The sequence below is a fragment of the Pleurodeles waltl genome, chromosome 2_1 (assembly GCF_031143425.1).
Source record: "Pleurodeles waltl isolate 20211129_DDA chromosome 2_1, aPleWal1.hap1.20221129, whole genome shotgun sequence".
In the NCBI taxonomy this organism is placed as follows: Eukaryota; Metazoa; Chordata; class Amphibia; order Caudata; family Salamandridae; genus Pleurodeles; species Pleurodeles waltl.
Genome location: NC_090438.1, coordinates 88,378,686 through 88,400,600, shown reverse-complemented (window position 1 = coordinate 88,400,600; position 21,915 = coordinate 88,378,686). Strand labels below are relative to the sequence as shown.

Here is a 21,915-nt window from a genome sequence, read left to right as displayed (position 1 = left end):
CATCATCAAGTCTCATCACCCCCCTCCTTCGCGAGGCCCATTCTTCTCTCTTCACATCCATTCCCTACTACATCCATCTTCCGTCTCCCCAGAGTAGCACTTCCAGATCTGAATGGGCCGCTGCCTAGGGCTGCTCGATGCATCACTGACCTGTGCACATAGTCCCTTGAGAGACTAGGGATGCTCGATGCATCACTGAGCTGTGCACATAGTGCCTTGAGAGACTAAGGATGCTCACTGCATCACTGACCTGTGCACATAGTCCCTTGAGAGACTACCGACGCTCACTGCATCACTGAGCTGTGCACATAGTGCATTGAGAGACTAGGGCTGCTCGATGCATCACTGAGCTGTGCACATAGTGCATTGAGAGACTAGGGATGCTCGATGCATCACTGAGCTGTGCACATAGTGCCTTGAGAGACTAGGGATGCTCGATGCATCACTGAGCTGTGCACAGATGCATCACTGACCTGTGCACATAGTGCCTTGAGGGACTAGGGATGCTCGATGCATCACTGAGCTGTGCACAGATGCATCACTGACCTGTGCACATAGTGCCTTGAGAGACTAAGGATGCTCACTGCATCACTGACCTGTGTACATAGTCCCTTGAGAGACTACCGACGCTCACTGCATCACTGAGCTGTGCACATAGTGCATTGAGAGACTAGGGCTGCTCGATGCATCACTGAGCTGTGCACATAGTGCATTGAGAGACTAGGGATGCTCGATGCATCACTGAGCTGTGCACATAGTGCCTTGAGAGACTAGGGATGCTCGATGCATCACTGAGCTGTGCACATAGTCCCTTGAGAGACTAGGGATGCTCGATGCATCACTGAGCTGTGCACAGATGCATCACTGAGCTGTGCACATAGTGCATTGAGAGACTAGGGATGCTCGATGCATCACTGAGCTGTGCACAGATGCATCACTGACCTGTGCACATAGTGCCTTGAGGGACTAGGGATGCTCGATGCATCACTGAGCTGTGCACACATAGTGCCTTGAGAGACTAGGGATGCTCGATGCATCACTGAGCTGTGCACATAGTCCCTTGAGAGACTACCGACGCTCACTGCATCACTGAGCTGTGCACATAGTGCATTGAGAGACTAGGGATGCTCGATGCATCACTGAGCTGTGCACAGATGCATCACTGAGCTGTGCACATAGTCCCTTGAGAGACTAGGGATGCTCACTGCATCACTGAGCTGTGCACATAGTGCATTGAGAGACTAGGGATGCTCGATGCATCACTGAGCTGTGCACAGATGCATCACTGACCTGTGCACATAGTGCCTTGAGAGACTAGGGATGCTCGATGCATCACTGAGCTATGCACATAGTGCCTTAAGAGAAGCCTCTGATGAGACTGACCTTAGATACATGTGCCTAGTGTGATCTCTTGCCTTCTCAGCACTTCGTGCCCCACCTGTGTCTCAGGTACTGGAATCATGGGATACACCGGATTGATTCTGGATGTATTCCCCATGGGTGTGTCTTCATATACCTAGAAGCCTGGCACACACCTGTACTTTTTTGACTCTTCACAAACGTTGTCATCGTTTTGTGATCCACTGGCCTCTTGGAAAATATTTTTCTGGATTTCGAGTTCAATTCTTAAGCTTTTGTGTGCATCAGTCTGTCCTTTCATGTCTCCAAGAACATTTCTGGGCATCATTTCCCAGACCTGATTTATGGAATCAGGACCTACAAGTTTTTAGGTCAGCACACCAAGAATGTGAACGTGGATGGTGATCGCCATAGCCTAGGGTTGCAGGAGGGGAACGGAGGGACCTGGCCACCCAACAAGGCACGTTACACGTAAAATCAAAGTTTTGTATTAGCAGACATTTTGCATGCCCTTCACGCACCCTCTTTATGCTTGTAGGTGTACTAAACCTGTTTCCAGGGTTGGAATGGCAACTTGCAAAATTTGCGGATCCTTTGTGCAGTATATACAGACTCAGTATATTTTCACTAGCAGGTGCCCACTTCACTTTCACAAACTCTAGGCAAACAAGCATTTGTAATGCAACGGGTCTCAAGTTTGCTCGCTTTAGAGCTATTAGCGTTGTAAATTCTTAACTCGACTTTTCTTGCCACACGAACAGAAAACAAAAAGTAAAACTGCCGACATGAGTGAGCCGATTCAAATTGCCGTCGTGAGCATGAAGGAGAGACACAAGGAAAAAGAAGTTCGCTTGCAGTCAAAGTTATCGGCAAAAGTGCAGTTATCCATGTAACAGGGTCGATGGCCAAGGTGGTAACAAAACCGCCTTAAGGAGGGACAAACGTAAAGCAGTTACCAATGAAAACAAAGGATTTTTGAAAGGCAAGCCCAGGAACGAAAGAGTGATGGGCGTGAGGTGGGTGTGGTTAAAAGCCCAGATATATACCAACACGTCGGAAAAGCAGTGCTTGCGTGCTGCTATGCTCAATCTAAAAATGAGAAAACTAGAATCCTTTGGAAACCAAACACAGACCTCTCAAGGATGTTAAAGAATCAGACAAATTTTGCTCAATTTGTACTGCTCATTACTGCGTTTATGTACTAGAAATATATGTCCCCACCACACCATAAATTCAACTTCCTTTACTTCTTCGGATACCACATTAATACTTTCTCATTCGTACATGATGATTAGTTATACTTTTGTGTAATTTTACCTGCCTTACCTCACACACCTAAAACATTAAACAATATTTCTGCATGTTCAAGAGAAAAAAAGGGCATGTATATACCCCAAATAAACAAATTAAATAGTTACTCGTGCTGTTTTCTTGGTTTTCTTTACTTCAAACTCAACACAGATAAAATATACAAAATAGAACAACGCAATCCAAACTCGATAAACATCACATGAAAAAATCCATCATGTATATTCAGTACAATGATCATCGTCAGAACTTTTTCAGTCACAATGATCCTGAAAAGGGCAATTTACAGACATTCAGGTATAAAAACATCAATAAATATAAAAGGGGTGAATAACTCACAAAGCTGTTTACCTAATGCTTGTAGCAAAACCATAAAAACCCTAAAAGAGCACCCCAAAATGATTACATAAATAAAATCACTCTATACACTTTGAACATCTAATACAAAGGGCCATCAAAAATGTTGTTACTCCAAACATAACAACTCGCTTTGTGTCCGTACTAAGAATTCCAAATGCCACAAGATGTGTCTGGAGCAAGGACTCCTACAGAGGGGTACTAGCCATCTACACCTCAGGTGTTTTATAATGGGGACAAAAAAATAACAGGTCCACCCTTACAAACTGAGCACTGGTCTTCGAGGGGAACTTGGGTGCACCATTTGCTGTAGTATAATTTTGTGGCGAGTGTCCTGTATCTTAATTTTAGAAACCATTTCCTTGCAAGAGGTGGAACAATCTCATTTCTGTATTCAGATTGGGGGAGGGGCTTAAAATCTATAAACGCTGAACTGAGTAATCCTGTGGATTTGGTCACTTTCCTCCAGGATCGATTTCCAGATCTCTCTGATTTGTACTCTGAATGTCTTGGCCAGCTTTTTTTTTTTTCTTTCTTTCCAATATATTTCCAGCCCCAATCTCATCCGAAGGGCTCTAAGGGAGTGCTACCCGGGGATTTTACTAACACACATAGACGTAATAAGCTCAGTGAGACCCACTCGATAGGGAACTAGAGCATCTGTAGACCACAGTCAGTGCCAAAACATTAGGAGCCTACACTCAGTTTTGTGTGTGATCTTCCTGTGGACCAGGTCTAGAAAAACTGGGGTTAAAGAGGTACTCGTTGGCAGATTTAATAAGGTTCTTATAAAGTGATGCTCATTTACTAATAAATTGTGAGTGTCTCGCATTCCCACAGTTCTGCTCCATACATGACTAATCCCAAGCACTTTGTAATATAGATTTCGAGTGCTGGGGCCACTTTCCTGGAGACTGTCGTTCTGTGAATCTTTGTAGTAATAGAGGTTTGTTGGATAAGAAGAGTATGGGTTTTCTTGAGGTCTGATGTCCAGCACAGATTTGGGGTGAGTGTTACACCTAAGTAATGAAAAGGTGGAATCAATTCAATAGATTCTCCCCAACACACTTGCATCTCGTAAAAGGCTTAGGGACACCTTTAGAGAAGACCATATACTTTGTCTTGGTATTGTTGAGTTCCAACCCAGGCCCATTTCCAAAAGACTTAAAATCTTCAACATTCGTTAAAGCCCTTGGGGGGATTTGGATAATATTAAGGTGTCCTTGGCAAAAAGTAGGGCCAGTGCCCTCCTCCCTCCCAACCTTTTATGACATCTCTATCCAAGTAATCCACAACCCCATTGATAAATGGGGAAAACAAGGTGAGGGTTAGGAAAACCCCCCCTTCTGACTCCACGTCTGATCTTGAAGGGCTCAGTGAGCTGAGCATCCTCTCCCACCTGACCTGAGCCCAGTTATCTGCATGAATTCTCCTTAGGATGGCTAGTAGGTTTGGGGGAAGGGGGATTCCCATATCACCATCTCACCCAGCACCTTCCAGAGTTTACCCCTGAGCGCATCAAATCAAAAGCGGTTTGCAAATCCAGAAATGCTTCAACAAACATACACTTATTCACCATCACTTCTTTCCAATAGATGCAAATGGTCCGAAAAACCTGGTCCAGAGGTCTAATATTGGCACAGAACCTGGCCTGGAAATCAGAAAGGATGTTTTCTTCAGGTATCCACTGCTGGAAACCTGCCAATATTGTTGACAATGTTTCTGGTTTTGCAGAGAGTCTATTAGACTAATGGGCCTGTAATTTCCAGGGAGGGCTCTGTCCCCCCCTTCTTGAAAAAAGGTATGGTCTCCGCCAGCTTCCAAGAAGCCGGGATCTCCATTCCCAGAAGAACAGCATCCGACAGAAGGTTGATGTAGGCGCCCCACACTTCTGGATCTTCCATACATCAATCATTAGGAATCCTATCTGGGCCCGGAGCTCCAGCTGCAATACTTGCATTGATTGCTCCAAGGGTTTCTTTGAGGGTCATCTCAAGAGCATATTGCTCATTGCTGCTGGCCATTATCAATGATTTCCAACCTTCCTCGTTCTCACCACTTCCACCGGCATACAGTCCACCAAAATGTTTCACCCACTCATGGGGCTGAACAAGGAATTCAAGGGGAGCCTTCGGACCATTCAAACATGTCCCTCCTTTCTTCCAAAGGGACTTGTGGTTATTATTCGTACACCGTAGTGCAACTTTTACCCATATTGCTAAGCCCCCTGACGGTCTACTGTTTTTCTTGACCGCATTTAGACAGGAAGAAGTAAACCCACTTCTATGAAAAGTGGCCAAACTCCATGTTTCCTGGAACAAACCCACATCGTGTGCATCTATACATTTGCCCCAGTCCTGCTCTTGGAGCATCCTAGAGGCCCCAGCTACGTTCCAGACCAAGATTTTAAGTTGGGTTTAGATCATTGGAGCAGAATGGAGCTCAGTCACACTACAGTGGGTCTCCACAGTAGATCATTGCTGGCACAACCCTTACATCTTGATTCCCCCCTGCCCCCAAATCCCCTGTTCGCTTACTTGGGTGGCTACTGGTATAAGGGGATTCTTGTACAACTCCACACCTGCCAGACAGTCAACCTGTGACTGACCTGGGATTCTAGATGATGGTTACCTTACGGCAATAACAGCGGTCATTCAAACCTCCCCGCCCCCAACCCTCACTCCGTGATCGCAGTAGGACCCGTTGGTCCATTTGCCATATCTTCTCCACCCAAACCCAAGGCGTGTTATTCAAAGAAGTCTTGTTTAAGGATACACAGTACTTGGCAGTAATTGATGCATTAACAACAGGGACTGTATGGGAATCTATGGCCATCGGGCCATCCACTACTTATTTATGGGCAAAGCATACCTTCACCGTATCACATCTCTTCTCAGGAAGGGTATCCTCCCAACGTAGGCCATGCGGTCCCTGGCAGTAGAGTAACCATGCCTGGCTTCCATGGGTGACCTTGTCTTTAGCGAGTCTTGGCCTTCCCATGCAGCATTGGTAGCTTGGGCTCCTGCATTAGGAAAACTGCTACCTCCTTCCTCTGATCTAGGTTCTGGATATAAAACCCGTTCGCAGCCACCCCCTGGACGTGAAGTGCCCGGACTCGGGGCATCGGTCAATGCACCCCCACTTCTCAATTCCCCTGCCCAGACCTCCAACCGGAAAGCCCTTTGGGAGTCCTAAAGACCCTATCTTGACCTTGCTGGAAAGGGGGGGAGGGATCGGGAAGAGGGGGGGCAAAAGAGGGACCGGGGAAATCCAAGGAGGGTGGTTGTTTGGCGAACTTGTTCTCCTAAACTAGGGAGTGGGGCTACCTGGGGGACCCTTCACATCTATTTACTGACGCCTCACTTGACGGTGTTTACCAGCCCTATCCTCCGAACCCGCCACCATTTTTTCCCTCAGTCCTAAGGCCTTCAATGACGCCCCTCAGGTTTTGGAACAGGGATAAAACTTCCCCATGTGGGTCATCTGCCCGAGCCACATGTTGCACATCTGCACAGTTGTCATCCACTGATCAAATGTCACATCTGTTGCGGCGTTCCGGTTGTTCAGTACTTTGGGTATCTAAAGGCTGCGCGGGAGAACAGCCCGGGGGCTCCGCACCCTCGTGTAAACTCCTGGCGCCTGCACCCCAGCGGGGACCCCGGCCAGAGTCGGGGGACATCTTTGGGATACATTTGGCAAGTTTCTCTTTTGCGGGGATAGTGAGTGGAGCCGCCGAAGTAATTACATTTGTAGCATTTGGGGCTTTGATGTGGTGGGGGATGGGAGGGGGTTAACAATACTATGGCAATCAGTTACCAGTGATCAGTCCGATCCATCACATTCCTACCAATTTCCCCCAAGAGCACCCCCTTGCCGCTCCAGCTCCCCTACTCCCTTTTACCCATCACAGCACAAATTGCTTTTTAACATCCCCAATGTTACCAAATAGAGTCCATACAAAAAAGGATGTAACCCCAGCAATAGCAGCAGGAAGGGGGGAGCATAGAACAAAACGAGCTAGAAACAGACCTTCTGTGAAAGAAAAGTGAAAGGAACAAGGAAGCGGATAGCAAAAAGTACATTTTAATACGAAAATCGTGGTTCTTTTCCAACAGAATACTGTTAGTTTGAAGCAGGACCGGGGTTGATGGGGTGGCCCTGCCTCCTGTCGCCGACAGCCCCGCCCTTGGCCAGGGCTTTGCCCGCGCGCATCCCGCGGAAGCTTCAAAGCGCTGTATAGCGTGCGGCGAAGGTGCGGTGGTTGGTGGCCCCTCCTCCTGGGGCAAAGCAGTCTGGGACAGGTAGTCCCCTTGCCTGGGCCACAGCGTTGTACCATGCCACGAGAAGTATCAAAGCGCTACATAGTGCTCGGCAAAGGTGCGGCCCCCTCACTGACAAACAGAAAATTATGCAGCAGTTTTCATCTGGTGGTTTTGATGATAATGTATGTGTCCCACAAATTAACATATCCTGTACTGAGGAAGACCTTCATTAAAATTATTTAGAAGAAGGTCGACACGTGTCGGCGTACATAGATAAGTGGCCAGGAGTATTATTCCCAAAGACAAGTAGACACACGGAAAGGTCCTGGGGGGACATTAATACCCCTTAAGACTGAAAGATTTCTACTCTGACCGTCAGGGCCATATGGCTATTAAGGACCACAAAGCTGAGGGAAACAAGATCACTTTAGCTTTCTGAATTTGCCGTCATTTAGTGATTTTCTTTCTTTTTTTTTTGTTTTGGACACTGTTCTCTGCGAATATATATGTTGGACACTTGCATGTGTACAGATTAGTCAGTATGTTGTAGTATGCAGTATTGTTGTACTGAGTATGTGTGTTGGATTTTTGCATGTGATGTTTATTGAGTTTGGATTGCATGGTTCCATTTTGTATATTTCATTTGTGGTGAGTTTGAATTAAAGATACCCCCAGAAAGCAGCACGAGTAACTATTTAATCTATGTATTTGCGGTATATACATGCCCTTTTTTTCTTGAACATGCAGAACCATTGTTTAATACTATGTGCGTGTGTGAAGTATGGCAGGTAAAATTACAGGAAATTATTAATAATCACCATGTACGAATGAGACACAAAGTATTAACGTGGTCTCCGTTGAAGTAAAGGGGGTTGAATTTATGAGGGGGGTGGGGGCACATGTATATGTAGTGCATAAGTCTCATCCTAGCCTCCTATTATCTCACCCGGCTCACTCCCCGTCACGATAGTCATTCCTGCGTATATGACCGTGATGCTTGCAGATATCAGTGGTATGAAATTAAGAAAAGTAGCCTTTCTAGTGAAGGGATTGCTTGCCTACCGCTTCTGTGTGGATTTTATGTTGACGTCACTTCGGAAAGTGCTGCAAGGTTTGTGTGGTGTTTAATTTCACACGGAATTGTGTATTTTCTGTGTTAGAGTACAGTAAATAGCCTGACGCTGCCGGTACATGGTTTGCCACCCTCGTGGTTGTGCTGTTTTAACAAGGGGCTGTTCAGATTACAAATGTTATTGAATGCTCTTTGCAAAACACGTGTTGTAAGTTTGCTTGTGTGAGCAAGTTGGAAGCCCTGTAGAATGCCTGGGCTAAGGGGGAAGGATATTAACATTTAATTATGTTTCTATCAATTATCGGTTTAGTAAATGCGATTAAACGTGTTTGAGATGCGGCGAACTGAAGAATGTTCATTCATCACCTAGCAAGGCAACTTCCGGTTTAAAGTTGGTTGCAGGGTATTAACCCGGCGCTCGTTGCACGGTGTAGCCCAATTGTGAAAATAACCATCACTAGCCATACAGCACCAATGTTAGAAATGCCGTGTAATGACTGAAATGGGCGCGTCTATGAGCTTTAATTACGAGTTTTAAGATTAACTAATCCTGTGCCACTCATTGACTTGGAAACGACGACGGGCCGAGTGGGCTGTGTCCGGATTCGTTCCTGCGACCTGTGGGGGCGCTCAGTCCACTGAGTTATCTGGCCGTATTCATACCCAAGCCTCTCCGTCCTCCGTGAAGAGATCTTCTGTGAGCTTCCTCGCTGGGAGGAAGTCGGCGCTGCTATTGTTTCAGGGCAGGAAACGGAGCCTGGCACCCCCACTTACTGGTGTGAAGAGGGGTGCTGCTGTTACTGCAGCCTCATCCGTCTCACTGCTGTGAAACATCATGCACCCCCAGATGCATTGCGTAAAACTGGCGCCCAGGCTGTTTGTAAGCGCCTGCCATGGTTTTCGTGTAAGAGAGGAACCCATTTACCCAGGATCACACGTGTTGATGTGGTGGCGCCACCCACACTGATAAGGGACGTGAAGCTGGCCTCTCACCGTTAGCTATCGGAAGTGAAATTTTGGGGACCAAAATTTGTAGGGAGGGAGCCTTGGCGTTTTGCGTGACAGTTAGTTTGCACGGTCGCACGTTTGTCCACACCCCACACACACCCCCAGGGGACGCGGAGAACTGGGGGGGTCTGGTGTGTGCAGGTGGAGTTGGGTCTCCAGGGTGGTTAGAGTTTACAAAAACGTTGACCTTATTAAAGTCTTTTGTTTATCAGGCGGAGAAATACAAGTAAAATGCGTGCGACACCCGCCAGATGTGGGAGCGTTTACAGATGCGTGGAAGAAGGAACAGGTGTCCAGAATTGGTCCAGGAGGGCAGGGGCATAAGTTTACATACAGTGAAACTAAGCTGAAATAATTTACGTAGCGAAATACTGACTTGAAAATCTGACGAATAGTGGTAACACTTTAGAAATGTTGGGTATGCTTCACATAGCGCCCACTTTATATATAACATTATGGGACTGCTTATGAAAGGTTTGTTCATATTCAACAGATACCTAGTTCCTAATTATGCACGATTGCTAAATACCATTTAATGGCAAGGGGAGTAAACCCCATGTCTTCCGCTTCAAAGCACTGTACACAAGTGTTACTATTACCCTAGTTAAAGTTACTCCGTTTACCGACCACGGAAGGATGGAGGCCCAGCTGGCCTTGCCAAGATTCGAACTTGTGACCTGCAGCTCAGCAGCTCTTGGTGGCAATGGGTGGGTGCACGGACCTCCCCGCGGCTCTTGATTGACAGCTAGATTTCCGCCTCCTAGCATCCCTCATGTGCACGAAGTCTCCCATCATCCCACAGAGTTCTGCTTTACTCGTGAAACGTAGTGTAGGCGCCCAGCGTTTGCAGACACGGGGGGCAGTATACATGGACTACGTAAACAGGTGCTACCAGTGCTTTTTTTTTTTACCGTGGACCAGTGGAAAAACCCCATTTTTTTCCAACCAATCATAGCGCAAGCTGTGTTTCGCGGCGCTGTAGAAGCTTTCAGTGGCACGAGGTGTGTAACATGAAATCAGCAATTAACGGGGGCAGCGATGGGAACAGGGCTGTGGTATGATGCCCCCAACAGGTCACATGGTATTAGAGCAGACGGTGAGTAAAAATGTTATGATAGGTCTCACTTTGCAGGACACCAGCGAATCCTACAAAAAATAGTGAAAACAAGGTGCAGATGTATCCTTTTAAAACAGCCTCGACACAAAATCCTAGTTGAAGTTAGTTCAGTGTGTGGCAGACTTACGAGGCCCCGAGCAGGCAGGGCGGAGTGTGAAACAGTCCGTGTTACTCGGACAAGTCATAGGCCCGAAGCAGTCGGCCGTGCACAGTACTAACCAGCATTAAACCAGCATGCGTTTGCATTGATATTTTAAAGACCTAGGTGTAAGCTTCCAATCTTGGACGTTTTATTTCCTCATTAGAAGTTCTCGCTAAAAACTTACTTGAGCTGGGAAAACTTTTCAGGAATAGCAGATGGATCAGTGATCATTTTATAAGCTTCACAGGCAACCGTCGGCTCTTTGAGATGTCGGTGTATAGCTTCAGGTGCCATATGAGAACATGAGCAGGGCTGCTTATGCCTTTCATCCTTTTTCAGCTGATCACTGGAAGGCTGCATGAAAGCGCCAGTGGGCAGCTCTGGTTGTGATTTGTGCTGCACAGATGCCCAGCATTGCAAGCTATTTATTTTCTTCCTTTGAACCCCTCCTTTGGTTGCTTCTTTCCTAGAAGAGCTGCTGAGCTAGCTAAATCTTATCAATGCAAAAAGAACAGATGGATTGATTGCTGAATGATGCAATCACTCACCCAGTCACAGAGATCTGGGTTTAAGCCATCATTGTTTTGCCCTCCACGCCACCCCAGTTTGGACCTACCTAGGTTCCCCATGGGAACAGTCCAGCAGAAATGCCAGGCTGGGTCCTCCCTGGCCCAGACACAAGCATCCTGGCATGGGTTTTGGGGTATCACCCACATCAGCCAGGCTAGCTTGAACCCAGTGACACGAAGCACTTAGGGCGACAAATGCAAAATGAACAGATGATAGCACAGTGGCTGAATGTAGCTGCCAGGGACACCGTAGTAGTGGAAGCCATTACAGCAATGACCCTTTTGCAGTGCTAGCATTTTTTTTTTTTTTTTTTTTTAACCATGGAGTGAACGAATATGTACTTTAGTGAAATAGCTTTTTTTTTATATGATCCTTGTATAAGAGAGCAAGTGCATGCATGATAGTGTACTTTTCAGGTGAAAAATGCTCGTATATTCCAATTGGACCTCTTGTAGGAAGTCACAGGGTATCCCCAGGCCTGTCAGAAGCTTTTATGGGGCCTTGATCGCTAATATCACGTGAAGCCCGCAAGCAGGGTTTTAAAGAAAGAGCGGTCTGACCAGGTTTCTGCCATTATCCCGCGGTTTCTGGAATAGGTCATAAAGTGGGCTTGTGAGGTGTATAAATGCATTTAGCAGTGGCGGTGCGGGATCTGGGGTGAAAAGCCCTCCCTTCTCCTGCACCTCTTCACAGACCTCCAGCCGATAGCAGGCAGCGAGACTTGAGTGCTCCTTTAGGCTGACTGCAGTGATTAAGGATTCCTCGAGCCGGTGCATGATGGGAGCGCGTCCGGACAAAGCCAACTCTCTGAAGGGGATCGGCGCAAAATCGGGGCCACTGGAGTTATGCAATTGTGCGACCGCTCTGTTTTTTGCTTACTTATAGATTAGCCGCATTTGCCACATAATCCATAATTTCCGGCATAATCTGCAGATTTTTAGACAAATGTTTCTAGCTGTAGCAGTTGTCATGAAGTGGGAGGTCCTGGGCAAAGGTTGGCTGGTCTCCTTTCTATTGCCTCTTGCTGGGAGTGGGTGTTAAGCTGGTACCAATGAGGTGCATCCAATGCCCAGTCAGTGTTAACACGTGTAAAAATGAATACCGTCACAAAAATTCCTCCATTATGCCGCACAATGTGCCTTTTTCCTGCCGCACAATCTACTCCAACCTGCTGCATAAATTGGTCCTCCTTTGCCGCATAATTCCAGTGGTCCTGCCCAAAGTCAAATCACGGCGGCGATTCCGCGCCCTGCACTCTCTAGCTGCCCGAGCCCCCCCCGGAACATGCCGCTCCTATCCCCTCCCCCCTTTTAGTCAGGCATGAGAACGAACGGGACGTCTTTTCCTTAGTCACATTTTTGCGAGCTTGTGTAAATGATTTTTCCTTCCATAGCGGGAAGTTGAGTTTAGCCGGTGACTGTGCAACCCGGGACACATTCCGCACATAGTATTGTGGAGGGGCTGTGGCCAAGGCTGCTCTTTCCGGTCCTGACGCCTACGGCTCACAGTTCAGTCGCAGCCAGTGCCCCCAACTCCCCCCCCCCCCCCCTCCCCAACTCTAATTTTTCAGTTCAAATGTAGCAAAAAAAACTGCTCCGTTGGATCATGATTGGTCGCGGCATGGAATATAGCTCCTGGTCGATAGTGGTATTGGTCCTCAAGCGCTATTGGCCCCGTGAGCCAGTGTCAGCCCTATAGGGTGCTGGGAAGGATGGCCCAGGCCGTGATGCTGCGAAGGAGGGACCTCTATTTCACAGCGCAGTCCTGGTTCGAGATGCTCTTTGCAGAAGTCGGTTTAAGTGCACATTTGATCCTGGGTGCTTCAGAGGTTTGAAACAGCTGCCTTTGTGACTCGGGGCCGCTGTACTATTTGAGGCCCAGGCGAAATTTACTTTACGCAGCTGTAAGCAGCGTAATTGTTAGAACCCTTGTTGCATGAAATCTCGCAATTTCGCCACATCATGTAACCACTCCACGCTCGCGGCGAAAATCAACGGCGAGGGCATGGGGGCGGTGCGAGGGGCCGATCAAGAGCGGCTCTCATTAGCACTGCTTTTGGGTTTTTGCACTGTGGGTTTTCTTTTTCAGTTTTCTTTTTCATGAAATGCATCCTCGCTAAAATACAGCGGTAAATTCACTTTTTGGGTAATTTAACTAATTTACTGAAGTTGTGTATTTATTTTTTATGATATTTTATTGAACAATCAATGTGATATATAACAGAACATATCGCGTACAAAAACATGAATTTGAAGCTTTACTCTGAAAGGTGTACTATATATAATTCTTTAGGAGTAAACTAGGAAGGCAGCGTATGGTCAAACAGTGCTCGTGGCCAAGGAGAAAGGGAGATATAATGTGCCAGCACCGGCGCTTCTCAGCTGCGCCCTGGACTCCCGGCTTCCCTGCCCCGGGGCAGCAGCCCCGGCGAGAGCGCCACAACCCAGGCTCGCCGCCCTCTCAGATGGGCTCTTTGTGTGACTGTGCCCATCAGCAGATGTGCCCATTCTGTAGCACCCCTGAGCCCGGTCCCAAAAGACACCTGCGAGGGAGCTCTGTGTGCCAGTTGGTACTCCTGCCCGGGGCTCTCTTTACCTTGGGGTCTCCATCCGTAACATAGCTCAAGGGCAGAAGTGACCCCCGTTTGCACAGGGCCGCGCCTCCCCCGAACAATGGGGACTTCTGCCTTGGCATTGCGCCTGTGGAAGTCTGGTACCTGTGCGATGGGTGTTACAGAAAGGGCGCCCAAGCGCCTACACGTCCCCCTCACGCAGGGCTTTAAATGGGCCGGTGCTCAGTACCGGCACTTGTTTGTTTTGAGAGGGGGAGTACCGGCACTTCTATTTTTCAATTTCAGGCACCGCCCTTCCGTGGAAAGTGCGCGCCCCAGTTCATGCTCGCGCCGCGGGTGCGTAAACCAGTGCTGCAGGGAGTTGTGCAGGACTCGGGTGCTCCTGCGCCCTGCAGCTGTGCAGCGTACCGGTGATGGCTGCATCAGCGGACACCCCCTGCCTCGCGCGAACACCCCCTGCCTAGCCCTCGCAGTTGTTTGTCTTCCTCTTTTGTGAAAACCAAGAATTTACTCATCCACGCGTTGTTTCTTTCTTTCTCGTCTGGATTTTGGGAACTCTACCTGTTTGTTTCTCCTTAAATATCTCCTGCCCCGACTGCATGCACCAGGACACTACAGTGTCGCTACTGTTGACATTGTGACGCCATCAATGTGTTACAAAATAACTGAAAATAGATACATTTGAACTGTGTGTAAGAAAAGTGAATACCGCCGGAATTGTGGAAGTCTGAGTTTACTATTCTGGGACTCAAACGTGGGACCTGAGTGTTAATGCAGCAGCCGCTGTCCCCTATAGCTGAGAGCTTGAAAGGATGTATATATTTTCACGGTCTCTCTATTGCCCTGCCTCCGAGCTTACAATGCCCCCTTCTTCAGCTCAGCATTCAACTATTTGGGTTGGTTCTAAAATTAGACTACTTTTAGGCCTGGGTGAAATTTAAATTAAACTGGCTTACTTCACATAATTTTGAGAAGTTCATGTTATGCTTGTTAGAGAAATTCTACCGCTATACTACTTTGCATAATTACGCACCAGCTGTGGTAAAACGTTAGTCAGTGCAGGGGAACAGAACGCAAGAGTTTCTTGTTTTACTGCCTTTTTTTTTTTGCTCTACTTATTTAGCTTAAAATGCGTCCTCATCAAAGATGCTATTTCGTGTAATTATGCGTAATTTCACGTAATTACGTGAAAGCAACTTAAATGAATTTCACACACCTCTAATAAATTCTAGCTGGAAGAAGCGCCTTCTGCTATAGGGCCCTCAAAATCCTGCAACTGGAATGCGGCGACGCCCCTTGTAGGCCTAGCTGCATACTTTCAACTCTTCCAGAAACGCCACAAAACCTAAATTTGCTCTGCTTCTCTTTAATTGCTCTCCCCTCCCTTTCATCAGAGCGTGAGCTTCAAGTTCAGGAAACCCTTTAGGGCAGTGAGTGGTTCCCAAACTTTTCACTTCTGTGGACCCCACTTTATCATTCCTGGAGCCCAGGGACCCCACTGGATCCTTATTGGAATCCAGGGACCCCCTCCACTGCCTGCTGGGACCTAATCTCTGATTATTATTTAATTTTCTAAGCAGTCGGGAACCCCCTGAGGAGGCTTCACGGACCATGAGAGGTCCACAGACCACTGGTTGAGAACCACTGCTCTAAGGTCACAGTTCACCCTTCACAAGTGCTACATTCATTTATTCATTCATAATGCACGGCTTTGGAAAAAGTGACCTATAGTATGAAGCGATGCTTCGTCCACGCTGCAATCTCGATTGGATTATGTGTTTACATTTTTTTTTCTTTTTGTGATAAATCAAGTTCTCGGCCACTTTGCTCTTCGCCTTTTGTATTTTGTAAACAGTACATGGTGGCAAACACTAGCTTTAGGAGCCATCAAGTTGAGCGTAATTTTGGGCTCGCTGATGGACAACCCGACATCGCGGATATCCACTATTAGGTTTTTGCTCTCCGCATAAATAGTGGAATGCAAAGTTGGTAAAAGTTAGACTTCATCAAGTTGGTTAAGAGTTTTGCTTGTTTGATTAGGTCAGCTTGACCTTTTGTTACCAAATCTTTAAAATATACATACAGCTGGATTTACTTATGGTAACTGGATTACTTCTCTCGCACCTCATGTTGTCAGTTTCAGTCATTCTACTTCCTATCAGTGCTTGCATTGTAATGACGAGGTCATTGTAATGAGCGTGGTTCTGGCTGGACACCAGTCTCTGTTATGGACCAGTTTTTATAATCCATCTTTCATGGCTGTCTTGCACTTTGTTAGCGGAATGAGATGGATGTGAATGTTCCGGGTGTGGGCATTATATCTGAATCTCCAGAACCTTTTGTTTTTTCAAAATAAGGGAGGCCGGATGGAGTACTGGGCAGTCCTGAGGTCATGGGAGGACAGAAGTGCACAGAATAGTTGTGGAGATGAGCCAGTGCTTTTTCCAGCTTTTAGCATTCCTGCAGGATGAAGAGCAGGTACAACCCCTAGCTTCTGGCAGGCCCACACCTGCGCCTCAGCCCCTGTCTGCTCACCACTCAACTCCTATTGTACTCGGCCTTTAAAGCTCGTGCGTGTGCATTGTGAACCTTCTAACCTTGTATGCGCCCAAACTAAGGGTTAATTTTTACTGGGACTCTTGCAGGCATCACTAAGGTTTACAAGTGGCACCCCAGAACCTGCAAATAAGGCATCATCCAGGTTTTGTGCAGACGTGGGCAAGAGGGACTATCCCTTGAGACCACATAGTGTGGAGACCAATAGGTGGCCTCCCCATCCCTGGGTGCACCAAAGTATGGCTCTGAGGCGCACCACAAGTGCAGTTTGAAAGGTCCCCTTGGGTTGGGGACCACACGGACTGTGGCAGAGACTAAAAAGAAAGGCTAAGATGCAGGAACAAAACACATTGTTGAGGATGGTATAACTCGACATGTTGTGGATATGGTAAGGAGTCTGTGTATGTGTGTGTGTATATATATATATATATATATATATATGTATATGTATATATATATATATATTCACTGAAAAAACAAAAGTTACAGTGGTGATCTTCAGGTCCTTTATTGGCTCTACGAGGGATTCTGCACAGCACCCCCTCCGCACCACCCCCCAACGACATTACAATTTACCCCAGGGAGGAGGTGATCCCCAGGGCTGGGGGTCAGCAATGGACCCCCTATCTTATTTAAGTTCAGCCCCAGGGAGGGTGGTTGTCTCCGTGGGCCGGGCGGCCCCACTGCATTTAAATATGTTGCCCTGGGGATTTGGCTGACCCCGGGTTTGTGGGGAGGTTTGGCAGATCCCCGCTTTTCATTTCTCATAAACTACTGATTAGATTTACAACAGATAAGAAAAAGGTAGCTTTCTGGACCAAGAGCTCCCTTTCTGTCAGATTAGGTGTAATTCCATCCAGTGGTTCGGGTGCAATTCTTGTTCAAAATCCCTATGAAAAAATGCATTGGGGGTGGTGGGGGGGAGAGCGTTTTGGGACCCCCCTTTTTTCTCTGCCTCCGCTTGACGGATCTCCCTGAAACTTTCCGGACAGACGCTGAAGCGAGCGTCATATTTTTTGGGGAAAATTTTTTGAGGATTGATCAAAAGGCGCCCAAGGTTATTAGCAAAACAAAACGCTTTTTCTACAGAAAGTAGGTCCTAACTATTTAGTTGTGACCACCAGTAGGCAGTTACAGATAGGACCATGTTTCCATAGAGTATTTTTTGACTTGCCTATATCTTTGGTACCATTTGACGATTCTTAACTAAATTTTCCAAAAACAGTGTGCCGGTGATTGTTGTACACGGGAAGTTTCGGGGTAATCCATCAAGTGAGGGCCAGAAAAAGGGGGGGGCAAACATGCATTTACCATGTTAATTCTTTTAGGAGCTTTGAACATGACTACAGCCTGAACCTCTGAATGGAATTACCCACATTTGGCAGAAAGATAGGTTTGGTATGCAGATTGTACGTTTGCTTATTTGGTGTAAATCCTTTCAGTGGCACCAGCAGGAATGCTGTGATTGGCTGGCCGCAACCTGACCAGAAAGTTGTGGCTGCCATTTTAGTTAACTGGGCGTGGTCCTGGGGCTGAAAAATAAAATAAAGTGGAATAGGGAGTAAGGTTGGCAGTACCCTGACCCAAGGGCTGTGATAGAGGGGTCTTCGAGGGCAAAATTATGACCTTTTAAAAGTATATATATTTTTTTTCATGCCACGCAATATGCATGAATACGTACCAACGCTCAGCTTGGCCTTCCGTGTAACATCGCAACGAATTTGCAAATAGAAAAAAAAAAACATTCATACACTTAATCATTCTCATAGAAGCAGTCAGACACTCAAGCACCCTTTCAAAGGCCCGCTCAGTCATACACACACTTTCAGAACCGCTAAGACACTTGTGCACCCCTTCAGACCCACTCACACACCCAATCAGACCCTCATGCACCCACTCACATCTAGACAGACCCTCGCCCACTCAGACCCTCACACACCCAGTCACAGACCCACGCGAACACTGATGCACCCACTTACAGACCCATTCAGACCCTCACTCACAGACCCAGTCAAACACGCATGCACCCACTCAGACCGTCAACATTCACTCACACATCCGCTCAGACCCAGTCAAATCCTTGCGCTTTGACTCTCATACCCAGACACACTCACACCCACTCTCACATCCAGGCACCCTCTCGCACTCCGAGAGGCAGACCCTGGTGCTTGGGTGGTGTAGGAGGTTGACTGCAGAGCCGTGCCACAGGCCAGGCCCTGCGGCCTAACCCCGCACACACGGCGGAAGGCTGTGTGCGGTGGTGGTTGGATTAACGTATAGAAATTAAAATTCCTATATGTTTAAAAAAAAAAAAAGAAATTCACTGGGGAAAAAACAAAGGTTACAGGAATGTTATAGTTGGGAAATAGAATTTAAAAAACACCAAAAAAAAACCCATAGAAATTCACCAGTTAGCGTTATAGTTAACTCAAGTAAATATAACTCTCACCCTAAGGTAACTATAACTCGTGCCCTGCCATGCACTGCTAATTAACCCAGATATTGCAGCACTCATGACAACTTCTAGAACGTTATTGAAAATATAAATGAAGCATTATCAGTCCAATGAAGAAAAAACTGCATGGCAGGGGCGCGAGTTGCAGTTACCTTACGGCGGAAGTTATAGTTACTTGAAATAACTCTAACTGCTTAATTTCTGTGGTTTTATACAATTAAATTCAGAACCTTTCTATAACACCCCTGTAACTTTTCTTTTTTTTTTTTCTTCAGTGATTATATATTAAATCATGGTTAAAGTGGCGTTCTAGGTAGGTGAAATGGATAGTAAAAAAATACAGTTTTAAACTAAAATAAATTAATAATTTGAATTCACCAGTGATGGTTTATTGAGCTTACTATAACTTGTGCCCCCGCCATGCACTGCTTATGACCTTCCATATTCTATAACTCCCGACATGTTCAATGGGAGCAGTGCAGGAAAAATATGCAAATTGGCTCACATAGATAGGGCACTCCTTGTCAAGGAGCATCTTTGTGTCTCGTAGGAATGGGGTGCCTGGGACATAATTGCGGAGGCCCTCGTGCCATCGCATAGCACAAGAACTGGGGCATAGACCCCTCACCCGGGGTGCATAATATTGTAAAGGGGCCCCCACCTTTTTTTTTTTTTTTTTGTATTTGTCCCTCTGGAACTACTCCCCTCAACAACACCTCTTCTCTTCCCCCCCCTCCCCCCAATCAAATCTTGGGGGCCAGAGTATTCTCAAGTTGCCCCTATTATGCTTTTTCTTTCCACAGCACAGGACTGAGTCCTCAGGTCCTAAAATGGCTGCCAGTCATCTGATTGACTGCTGTCAACATCAGCAAAGATCTTAGCTTTTGATTTGTCAGTTCTGCTATACTAATACATTTACACAAATCTATACATTTATTTTATTTTTTACTTTAATTTTTCAAAACCAATTTATGCCAGATCACAAAAAGCATACTTTCTGGGTAGAGATCTAGCTTTCTGTAAAATTAGGTGTAATTCTGTTCTGCCATTTCTGCTGCAGTTTTATGTAAAGTTAATAGCGTTGGGAAAGCACATTTTGCACCCCCTCCCTCTTTACCGCTGGCCTCCACTTGATGGATCACACAGAAAACTCTCAAGGAAGGAGCAGACAAGGATGCACACCCGCTCTATGGCTCGGCACCGCGCGCACTTGCTGGCACGGCACTGCACCCAGTCTATGGCACCCACTCGATGGCACTACATAGACATGGCAGAGAACTGACTGTGACCCCTGGTACTGTGCCCGCCTCTCTGCTGAAAGTTTGCTGGGTGCATTGCCTTGGTGGGCTCGGCAGGCACACCCCTGGGCTGGTGCCCTCCTTCCTCCTGGGGGCGCTGTTCCTATAAAGGACTGCCCAGATGCTTCTGTCGCGCTTGGTCCCCCCGTCCTCCCGGCCGCGGCAGGTTTAGGACCGAGGAATAATTCGCCCGGGGTCAGACGGTGCGGTCCCGGGGGGCGCCGGGATAACGACTCGGATCCATGTCTAATTACAAGTCGCTGGCTCCTGCTGGGAGAGGTTGTACCCCTGAGCTTCCCGGGGTCTCATGCCCCCACCGGCCTGTGGCTCCCCTTCCTCCGTGACCTCCCGGCCTGCGGGGCCAGTGCTTGACCCACCCCCGCGTGTGCAATATCTCCCTGAATAGGCCGCACATTCATCTCCCAAAAATGTAATGAGTTGTTTGTGCGCGTCAGGCCCAGGAATGTTCCCGCTGAGCGGTGACTTCATTTCCATCCCGGAAGAGGGAACTAAAACAAACTTATGGAAAGAGCTCCGTGATGGATAAACGGGGGGGGGGGGGGCGGTAGGTTGGCATCGAACCTGACTGCACACGGCGGACTGGGCACCCAGGGCGCGGGGGACATTGTGTGCCAGGGACACTTGAAATACGGTGACCGCGCGTCCCGGATTTTCACCACCCGTCCCGGCAGATTTCGGGAGATTTAGCTCATGTCTCGATTTTTAAAGAGGGTCGCCTGAAAATGGTGGGAAGTAATTTTTGTTTGTTTTCCAAAGCAGAGAGATTTAGCAGGTGTTATCAGAAAGCGGTGTAATTAACCGGTATTACACTGGCTTTAAAATCGCATTTTATTTATGTTCTTCTGTAATTCTATGCTGATGAGCGCTGCCATTCTGCGCGCTCGGTTGAACTAAAGTTGTAGTCCTTCTTCTGTTTGTGTGAAACGTCCCGGTTTTTGGCATTACAATTCTGGTCACCCTAACGTGGGTGCCCATGGAAGGGACTGGCTCAGCAGGGCACCTGGGTGGGCAAGTGCGGGGGGGGGGCGGAATGTGATCAGCAGGGTGCCTCTGCGAGGCCACAGGCGCAGGGTGACCTTATTAGGAAAGTGGCACCCCTGCGTAGTTAGTTCTCAGACAACCTGATTAACTCAAAAGTGACGTGTGCCCGAGTCTCTAGAATTGTTGTGTGAGCAGAAGATCCTTGAATAATCTAGATTTATTTAAAAGCCCGACGCTGGCTGGTGTAGCCCGAGGGATGCATGTTCTCTTCAAGACAGGACAGTGCCACACCTTTCAACCAGCTTTAACCCTCCAGTGCATGAGTGAGAGACCAACTTACCCCCTACCCGCCCATGTGCCAGCGTGCCACAGAGCCCCGGTAAACAGCTGCCCCAGGTTTCAAAGCCAGACTCCCCGAGGCCTTTCTGACCAGGTCTAAACTGCTTAGCAGCCTGTTGACTTTTCCCTGCTGGCCCGAAGGTCCCCAATATTCCCTATCATTCAGCCCCCCCACACAGACAACACCCCCAACTCTGTGCTGCCTAGAAGTCTGGACTATGACGTGAGTGCGCCAGTCTCTCAGTGTGTGTATGACACAGCGGGTGCATACGTGACTAAGGTACTTCTGCATAAGGTGCACCGTAGTATCCACATGCATCAGCGGGGTCCCCTCTGTTAGGACGATCCTTGAAGGAGGGGCACCATCAGGACATTGTCTACGGTCGTGCTTGCCAGTGGTCCTCTCCTCTCCTGTGTATGAGCTGGAGTGGGGTTGGACAGTAGACAGTTCTCATCCTGTGAAAGTTACACACATGGGTACCACTGTCTTTGAATTCC

The 21,915-nt window shown here is 47.5% G+C and overlaps 1 protein-coding gene across 2 annotated transcripts in view; it reads left to right on the top strand.

Moving 5' to 3' along the window:
* Positions 1-21,915, top strand: part of MSN (moesin) — a 179,244-nt gene that overhangs the window by 29,984 nt on the left and 127,345 nt on the right. Inside the window, exon 1 of one of the 2 annotated variants that reach the window (XM_069210426.1) lies at positions 12,874-13,023. The exons of the other annotated variant lie outside the window; for it this stretch is intronic. Coding sequence (XP_069066527.1) covers positions 12,907-13,023 — 117 coding nt within the window. The 5' untranslated portion in view covers positions 12,874-12,906. Of the gene's footprint in view, positions 1-12,873; positions 13,024-21,915 lie in introns of those variants that run through there. 2 annotated transcript variants of the gene reach the window in all.